The 10051-nt window shown below is 35.7% G+C and overlaps 1 protein-coding gene across 1 annotated transcript; it reads left to right on the forward strand.

Annotated features, from left to right (window-relative positions):
- The first annotated feature begins 1182 nt into the window (after positions 1 to 1182).
- LOC132635600 (histidine kinase 5) lies at positions 1183 to 9194 on the forward strand. The gene is made up of 12 exons (XM_060352048.1): positions 1183 to 2201; positions 3062 to 3118; positions 3290 to 3517; positions 3694 to 3787; positions 3882 to 4088; positions 4545 to 4675; positions 4908 to 4957; positions 5314 to 5675; positions 6102 to 6205; positions 7010 to 7819; positions 7990 to 8163; positions 8693 to 9194. The coding sequence occupies exons 1-12, from the start codon at positions 1470 to 1472 to the stop codon at positions 8813 to 8815; spliced, it is 3072 nt and encodes a 1023-aa protein (XP_060208031.1). The 5' UTR covers positions 1183 to 1469; the 3' UTR covers positions 8816 to 9194.
- Positions 9195 to 10051: the final 857 nt, after the last annotated feature.

Raw genomic sequence — 10051 nt, forward strand, 5'->3', positions numbered from 1 at the left:
ACATACAAACAAGAGAGAGAGAAAATCGTTTAGAGGGTGTTCTTGAATTAGAAAAAAAAAATGAATGTTGTCCATATTTGATGAAAATTGTGATGAAAAAAAGGAGTGCTATGAATCTAACCAGAAAAACGAGCACATATTTATAAAAGAGGGCGGGTTTTCCACTGTATAAAATATTGAACGCATAAGAAAATAAGAAGACTTACAAAACGCACATGGCTTCTTGAGTTTGTTTCTTTTGGTCTCCACATATATTTTTTTTTTTTTTGAATTATTTTTTTGTTTTGGTTTCACATGGTCACCTTTTACATTCTTCATAATGGTCCAAAGGCTTGTAGTATTATTTTTATCTTTGACTGAGCACTTTCAAGAGATTCTTTCAGATCTACAGTGAAAAAGAAGAAAGTGGGTTGCTCAGGAAATATTCAACCAACTTCCTTCTTCTTCTTCTTCTTGTTTTGGTTTTTGGTTCAATACATAAAGTTTCAAGAATTCTTGAAAACTAAGAAAGGTGGCTACTTTTAAGCTATTTGGTTGACTTTGGTATCTGTGTACGTGAAATTTTGATCTCAATTTGCATTGGAATAAGCAAATTTGAGTTGCCCATTGTATGATGAATTAGTTGATATCAACACTTGGCTATTTGTCAAGTTTTTTTTCTTCTGAATTATTAATCTGTAAGGTGAAATATGTGTCCCACCTCAATTATGTTCTTGAATTGTATTCTTTATGTTCTTGTTGGAAGTTGTAGTAAAGGGTGATTTATAAAAATAAAAATAAAAAAAATAAAAAAAAACTTTTTCTGTTTCCACCTCATTTCATTTGTTTCATTGATTTTAAGTTGTTAGTAGTTTTTTCAAGAATTAACATCATGAGCTTTTGATTGCAGAAGAAAAATTTAGTTCAAATCATTGAGAATTTTTTTCCTAGCTTCTGTTGTAACAATAAAAAACTGGCAAAGTTGACGTTTTTCATTAGTGACTTGTGATTATTGCTGATGATGGTATCAATATTCACATCCCGTATTTGGATCTTTAAAAAAGGCCTTCTTAATGCTTGTTGAAATCTCTCTAAGAATCAGTTTTCAGTTGTTCTATTGAAGAAAGGTGTAGTGGCTTTCTGGCCTGCAATTTGATTTTATCTGTTGTATGTATCCTATTGATTATGTGTATATTCATCCATTTTCTCTGTGTTGCACTTGTGTCTCAACTAATACATAAGTCTCAAATTTGGTTCTTCCAATAAGGATCAATACACTTATCTTTCTTAATCATTTTGTTTGCAGACATTGTTCAGCAGTTGAGCTGAAGGATCTTGAATAGTCACGTGTGTCTAGAGACAATTTTACGTTCTCCTTCTAGCTCTCAGTGTTGAGGATCTTATTGAGAATTCAATTCAGTTAAGCTCAGATGCGAGAATTGTAGTGGTAGTTTGACTTTCGGGTTGTATGTAATATTGAATAAGTCCAAATGGTTTGCGAGATGGAAAGTGATCAAGCAGATGACATGGAGTTCGAAGTGGAAGTGGAAGAACTTTCGTCAATGTGGCCTGAAGATATGAATGAGGCTGGAAAACAATTCAACATAGATAGGCCAGGTGAAGATCAAGATATGTTGGAGGATGTTACTATCAATGATGATTCGACCATAGTTGATTTCAAGCGCCTTGTGGAACTTACTAATTATAGCGAGAGAGGGTCATCTCAGTTGGCTTACTTAGTAAAAAACTGGGAATCTAAACAGGAAAATGCTGTAAGGCTACTTAGAGAAGAGCTTGACAATCTTAGCAAGCAACAACAAGAATCAGAGCTGAAGAAATTGGAGATATTGGAGAAGTATCAATTCGAGGAAGAAAGGTATGGGGGTGATAAGCGTCCAATCTCTATATTGGATGAAGAATTGAAGAGATACATATTTCAAGAGGCTCCTAGGAAAAGGAACGATGTGAGGGTTCAAGATAAACTAGAAATAGATGCTGAGTATGACAGCATAAAGTACTGGAAGCAAAGAGCTAAACATTTGGAGAAGTTGTTGGAAGCGAGTGTTCACCGGGAGCAAATACTAAATGAGAAATTGCAGGAAAGCATAGAAAATCTTGAAAGGCAGTCCTCTCCAGTGGAAGAATTATCTCAGGTTCTGAAAAGGGCAGATAATTTCTTACACTTTGTCCTCCAGAATGCACCAGTTGTCATCGGCCACCAGGTCAGTTTTCTCTTAGAATGATTTGATGAGTATTCACCTTACCTAAATTGGAAGTGCTCCCAGTTTCTTGTTTATCATCTTTAAAGATGCGCCTGAGCTTAGGACACTATTCAAACAATGGATTAATCAAGTACTTGGGCTATAGTCAACTGCTTAATTTGGTTAAGTGGTATAAAGCCATTGTAAAAACACTTCTTCTGCTCTACTAACAACTAGGACATATGAATCTCGCAGATTGTGTTAATTATTCAAACACCAGTTACTTTTTTATTAAAACCATGCATCTCTAACCAATCAAAATAAGAAGAGAAGAGCTAACAATTGATGCCTGTATGGTGGGCTTCTTTGCATGACCTTTTAGGTTCAACTTAAGCCAGATAATGGAGTAATCACTTTTGAATATATTTCACATGGAAAACATTTTTACTTGTTAATATCCTAGTCAAAATGTCTTGTAGTGTTTGTTTGCATCAGTTGCAAGTTTGAGAAAGTGCTGGCTTCCAGCATAGTCCAATTGGTATCAGTAGAAAATTCAAGTCACACATAGTGAGCAGTCTTACTCTCTTTCCTCAGTTGTTGTAAGAAACAAAAGTTTGATCGGATATCTCCACATACCTTATTATCTGAAAGTTTTTCTGCTCAGATATTATAAGCAATTGGGATGATGAAATTTTCATTCTACTCATTACCCCAATCCCTCTTCCTAGATATAATCGCCCTCATTTGTAAACAGATGTTGGATCATTTCCAAATCTTCTTTAACCTCTACATCGTTTTCCTTCAACTAGTTTAAAGGCGTATTATTTATTGATGTCTTATGTTCGGAAGCAACTAACTGTTCAAGATATTATGTTGTGCAGGACAATGAGTTACGCTATCGCTTTATCTACAATCATTTCCCAAGTCTGCGTGAAGAGGTATATCAACCTTAATATGCTTTAGAACTTCTCCTTCAAAATATGAGGTTGCTCAATATTCTCTTGGAGTGGAATCTAGTTTCTTCCTATAATTCATCAGTTCACTTTGATGAAATTTCTTTGGCATTTAAAATCTGCTATGTTTTTTACTCAATCATACTTATATTTCAGGACATCATCGGCAAAACAGATGTAGAGATTTTTACCGGTTCCGGTGTAAAGGAATCTCAAGACTTCAAAAGAGAGGTTTTGGAACGGGGAATACCGGCAAAGAGGGAAATTACATTTGACACAGGATTATTTGGGTCAAAGACTTTTCTAATATATGTTGAACCTGTGTTCAGTAAGGCAGGAGAGACCATTGGTGTAAATTATATGGGAATGGAGATAACTGATCAGGTGAGTTAGATTCTTTACCAGTAACTCTAGATTCTTCACCGGTTACTCTTGTTGGTATTCAGCAGTAATTTTTCCCAGGAAGTTTGAGTTCTGATGTTCAAAACATCAGTTTATCATCAATGTATTTTTTGGTGAATGATTCATGGAAGCTCAGCAATGTTACGGTCAAATTGCAGGTAAGAAAAAGAGAAAAAATGGCAAAGCTACGTGAAGAGATAGCTGTACGGAAGGCCAAGGAGACTGAACTTAACAAATCTATTCACATAACAGGTTCATTTACATATTATAAGCTTTATGTACATATGTGAAGTCAGCTGCTGGAAGAATAATCATCACTAAGGTTATATACTTCTATTTGTTGCAGAGGAAACAATGCGAGCAAAACAAATGCTTGCAACCATGTCTCATGAGATTAGATCTCCTTTGTCAGGAGTAGTCAGCATGACCGAGATTCTTTCTACCACAAAACTGGACAAGGAACAGCGTCAGCTTGTGAATGTAATGTTGTCTTCAGGAGACTTGGTTCTTCAACTAATAAATGACATCCTTGACCTTTCCAAAGTCGAGTCAGGTTCAATTTCATCCTCTTTTCTTTTGCGTTGCAGTATTTGCTAAAAATATTTGATGCCATCTCCCAGATGTTTGTATTTGGATGTTTCGACGAATCGTGTAGATCTAATTTTAAAAAAATTCATGAGCTTTTCATTTGCACTCTCGTCTGGATAGTTGAAGGACAGAGTTCAATAAATGAAATGCTTACGAATATACTTCTATCCCAAAGTGACCTTTCTAAGTTATAATATTTGCTTTTCTATGTGTTGAAGTATTTGGACAAAAAGAACTTTGCAAACTTAAGAAATATTTTCTTCTGTTTAGATTCCTTTTGGATTAGACAAGTTTTTACTCTCTGGAATTTTCTGTGAACAACATTTAGTGATTTTGTTTCTTGTCTTAGCAGAAATTAACTACATATACTTTGATTAACTTGATTGTCCTGTAAAAAAGTTACTGTCTAATTCTTCTTCAGGAGTAATGAAGTTGGAAGCCACAAAATTCCGACCCAGGGAGGTTGTAAAGCATGTCTTGCAAACTGCAGCAGCATCACTACAGAAAATATTAACATTGGAAGGCCACATTGCTGAAGATGTTCCCCTTGAGGTAAGATTTCTCATAGACTATTTACATTGATGGTAACCTCGCCCCATCGTTTGACCCTAATTATAAGAACATGACAGCAAAAAATCTCAGAAGATATCAGTTGACCTATTACTTATCCTTATACATGTCTAACTGCTTCTACCCACTCCAACCCCCCCAAACCCCAAAAACTCATTATCTTTGTAGTTTTATCTTTTCTGAGCTTCCTACTGAAGAGTTTTCTTTACATCAGGTTATCGGGGATGTACTAAGAATTCGCCAGATTCTCACGAACTTGATCAGGTATGAAAATCTATTGGTGGCTGAAGGTCTCTATGGTGCTAGATCTTTCATGTTAATAGTGCTCGGTACTGAAAACATCTGCTGCATATTCTGATTTCTTCTCTAGTCTTCCTCTCATTTACTGCAAATGGGACATATCTACCCAGTGGAAAGGAAATGAAATGTGTACATCCTTCTTTTACTTGAGCATGCGAATTTTTGCCATCCTGTTATTTCATAGTACAGTACCAGCAGAGTTTTTTTTTTTTTAATTGGGGCATAAAAGCACATACCATTCTCCAACTTTTGCTGAAAATTCCCCATAAATAACTGTATGGAAGACGTAGGAAACCTGAGTAGTTTCTTATGTTATGCAGCAATGCTATAAAATTTACTCATGAAGGAAAGGTTGGTATAAAGCTGTATGTGGTTCCCGAGCCATGTACTCTTGTCAAACAAGGATCTCATAAGAGAATGGCTTCTGATAATTCAAAGGTTTTAGCAAAGATATGTAAAGAAGATAAGTGTACATCACCATCTCACAACGCCCTTGATCGAAAAGGCTCCGGTGGATGCAAAGATGCTGATTGTCAAAATGAAAGATCGATGCAGAATGGGGAGTGCAATTATTCGGAACAAAATGGGGCTTCAATAGAAGATGAAGTGGTTGATCCTAAGCAACAGGAAACAACAGTGTGGATACGTTGTGATGTTTATGACAGTGGGATTGGAATACCAGGTATGTTTTACAAACTCAGTCTTTCTTGCTTAGTCCGTTGACATATTAATGATGCCATGACCTGGTTGCTGGTCCATAAATTTCATGGAGTACCATTGACCTTATTTTGTATACAGTTTATGTTCAGTGCACTGACAGTTTAAATACAACAACAACATACTTAGTGAAATTCCACAATGCACTGACAGTGTAAATAATTTTCAAAATATTAGGTTAAAGTAACTTTCCACATGAAGTCTGATATGATAATTTTGAAAATAGAGTGATAGCTTGCTATGACCGGTTAAGTTGCACTGATGGTGCCAAAATTATTTACATTGTCAGCGAATATAACTTGAAACTCTTTTGTAGAATCTTTAGTTTTTTTTTTTTCCTTCAAAAATTATGGTTCTAATGTTGCTAAGCCAGTTTTACCTTGATTAACAGAAAATGCTATACCCACTCTATTCAAGAAATATATGCAAGTCGGAGCAGATACTGCTCGGAAGTATGGTGGGACAGGACTAGGATTGGCAATCTGCAAACAACTGGTAATTCTCAAAAGCTTCTAAATTTCATTTACTTTCAACTTTGTTTTCGAATAGAAGTTCAAAGATTTAAATATGTGCCATTGAGAAAATTTTGGAGAAATGCAAAGGATGCTGTTCTAATAGGTTCATTTTGACCCGCCTTTCATCATTTCAGGTTACTTCATCCTAGTTAGGATTGGGTCTGCGATGGACAAAATAATCATAAAAACCTGCCTATATTGTCCCTAAACACATAATAGTTGGTCGCTATTTTACCTAACTTATTGATCATTTAGCACAATGAAAGCTTTTTATGTTTGACACTCCAAATCCCTATCCAGAATCTTGTTAGTAATGTGATAGCTTCACAGTGATAGCGCATTAACAATTTTCAACTTCAAGACTTCCAAAACATTCTTCTGATTTTATGGATCGTGCAAAAGGTGTCTTAATTTTTTAGGACTCGTCATTAGTTGTCCTGCTTTTTGGAAATGAATCCAAGCTCGGGATAGCTTTCGAATGGAGTTAGCTTTATATAAAAAACATATGCAAAGTCTTGAAATGTCGGACAACGAACCCCTATAGACCAAGGGCCGACTTATATTCTTTAGAAAGTTTATTAATTAAAGTCTTAAGAGTTTTCAAAATGGAAGAATGCGAAGTAATTGAAATGCCCTCAAGTATCATTTTATAGTCCACAAGCACTGCCACATTATACTGCAACTCAAATTTTGGCATAGCATTTTCCCTTATACTGAAATGACTTATGTTGAACTGTCTATGATATTAGTACTTACCTTGACCCCTCATTTTCTAATTGAACAGGCTGAGCTTATGGGAGGTCATATGACTGTATCGAGCAAAGAGAACCATGGATCTACATTTACATTTATTCTACCTTACAAGGTTTCACCAGTATGTGATAGTTCAGATGATAATGAAGAACTCTCCGAAATGGACAATCATGATACTTCTTCCGAAGGAAATGATGATGACATAAATTCCGGTTTTTTCCAATTCCAACCGCGCACTTTAGGTTCCTTGTTTTCTTCTCACAGTTCTGGAAGAGCCACAAAACTTTCAGCAAACAGTTTTGGGTTTAACACTTTGAATAAGACTAATGGATTGTCAGTGAACTCCCATTATTTCCCTCTAGATAGCAATACATCAAAAGAGTCGGGTTCAGTAGAAGATGCATGTTCAGTAGCAGATGCTGTTGAGACATCTTCTGAGCCTGAATCTTCCTTCAGGCACACCCGAAATTCTGGCAACCCAAGCACGTCTGGTAGAGACCAAAAGATTAACGGTATTTTAGATCATCAGCTCCATAACCCTTGTTTATCTTCCGCTAATTCTGCAACTACAAACAGAGATCAGGGTGAAATTACAAGGAGAATAGAAAAAAGTCAGATACAGGAACAACCTGATAGAAGTTCCGAGTGCTCTTCTAGCAACGGTGCAAACATTTTGAAGACCTCTTCGAAACCCAAGATCCTTCTCGTAGAAGACAACAAAATACTTGTGATGGTAACACGGTCGATGATGAAGCAGTTGGGTCATGACTTAGATATAGTGAACAATGGATTAGAAGCTGTGCGTGCGGTTCAACGTGACAGATATGACCTCATTCTAATGGTATATTAACTAAAGTTTGGTTTTTCTTTCAGTAAAGCTTTTGTATGTGGCATGTTTATTTACTTGTTCTCAGGCTCTACATAGAATAATGGCTTACATTTGGTAGTATTAAATATTATCCAGGGAGGTACTGATACTAACTTGTGCTGGAAATTATTTTATTTGTACAGGATGTATGCATGCCAGTCATGGATGGGCTTCAAGCTACAAGATTGATACGATCATTTGAGGAATCTGGTAACTGGGATGCAGCAAAAGATGCTGGCATTGATGAAGAGGTGTCTCCTTCAAATTCCTCACAGAGAAGCGATGAATCCTCCACAAAGCGGATTCCTATAATTGCAGTAAGAACCTACACTCTCGATGCCTAATTACTTGTGCTTTACGGCCTTTATTGTTCCATATTATCTCTTGCTTGTTCCATTTTTCTTTCTGTTGTTGGTGACCTAACAGTATCATTCTTATAATCCTTTCGTATGCACTAACTAAAAAAAAAAAAATCTAGGACTGAATGTTTAAAGTGATACGTTTCATACTAAAGTAACAAAATTATTGAACTTAATGAAAGATAGGAATTGAATCTGAGTAACCAGGAAAATTTCATTGCCATAGCTGCAAGAGGTATACATATCAATCACCCCCAAGAATTGTACCCTTTCACAAGCCATTTCAGTACAAATGTCTATAAATTGTGATCTAACTGGCTTCATGTGGAAAATCAGGCTATTGAATCTTAAGTTGCTAAGATATTGAAGTCTCCAAATACTAGGACATTTATGTGTCTAGCCTCGTTTTTTCGTTGTGTGATGCAACCTTTTCTTCAATCAATTTTCTGTTGCAGCTAACAGATGAAACCTGTTTACTTTATCGCAGATGACAGCCAATGCATTATCCGAAAGTGCAGAAGAGTGTTATGCAAATGGTATGGACTCTTTTGTATCAAAGCCAGTTACACTCCAAATATTAAAAGAGAGTCTTCAACAGTATCTACCATGACATCTTTCCTTGTAAATGTATGCACCTGTACAGGAATAGAAGAAAAAAAAATGAATGTGTTAGGAAATTTTGTAATCCGTGTATCAAGTTGCTGTGCTGCTAGTTGTCTTGCTCAGAGTAATGTACATTAATAGTCTGCCTTCTGTTCCTCAACTATACTAGTCCTCATAGCAGCAACTCACATATCTGAAACTGATGTGGACTTACCAAAAATGGAAAGGTTTTTTATGAATTCCATTGAAGAGGGAAAAAGGTATGAGAATAATTATTACGTATCGATACGTGTAATATAATATTAATTCTCACTCACTCACTCACTCCACTTAATTGCTAGTTGCCTATCCCAACTTGCTTGGGATTGAGGCTCCCTTATTGTACTAACTCCACTTACCCAACCCCCTACGACCACCCCACCCCAACCCCAAAATAAAAATAGAGAGGTCTGCAATAAAAGGAAATTGTTTTCAATTTGTTACTTCTTCATGTTGATTGAAGTACGAATAAATTCCAATTAATCTCCATAACCTTTTGTGGTTAGAGTAAGGAGGACCCTTTCACTTCTTGAAACGTTTTAGAATAATGACATTTTCCATTCAATTACGATATTTTCCGTTCTTACTTTTTAACTTTTCAAAATAATTATTGATGGAATATTTTTAATAATTGTTGGAATAATTGATGATCACTCCGGTGCGGATCCGATCAATGGTGATGATGTAGAGAAGACGAAGATATCGAAATGTAAAGACAAACGCATACTTGGACCATTTGAAAGTTCAAAACTTTAAACATATTTTGGGCCACTTACACAATTGGGCCTATCTACGCTTTGGGCTAGCTGTTTCTCAAATTGCCAGACCACATAAACTGGCCCAAAATGATAACTTTCATACACACGTATACACAATGAATACATACATAGTAGGTTCTAGAATTTTCATAGGTGTACATTCTATTTTGTATAGATACTATATAGATGAATGATGACAAGTGTATAGTACTATATTTAGGAGTAGAACAATGGTATATTTCCAAGTGTATAGGTAGCTAGATTTGAGATTTCTTTCTTTTGCTATTTATAGGAACCTTGTATAGCCTTTACAGATCATAAAATATACATAAAAATTTCTCATATCTTTTCTATTCTAATATGGTATCAGAGCAGGTGCTCTAATCTATTCGAAATTCTGTTTCTTCTTCCTTTTAAAACCTCACTTTACACTCAGTTTTTCATCC

This window comes from Lycium barbarum, chromosome 4 (assembly GCF_019175385.1).
Source record: "Lycium barbarum isolate Lr01 chromosome 4, ASM1917538v2, whole genome shotgun sequence".
Taxonomy (NCBI): domain Eukaryota; kingdom Viridiplantae; phylum Streptophyta; class Magnoliopsida; order Solanales; family Solanaceae; genus Lycium; species Lycium barbarum.

Coding starts and splice junctions, on each gene's coding strand:
- LOC132635600 (XM_060352048.1), top strand. CDS start 1,470: ATGGTTTGCGAGATGGAAAGTGATCAAGCAGATGACATGGAGTTCGAA. Junction 5,676..6,101: donor CAGTGGGATTGGAATACCAG/GTATGTTTTACA, acceptor CTTGATTAACAG/AAAATGCTATACCCACTCTA. Junction 8,164..8,692: donor AGCGGATTCCTATAATTGCA/GTAAGAACCTAC, acceptor ACTTTATCGCAG/ATGACAGCCAATGCATTATC.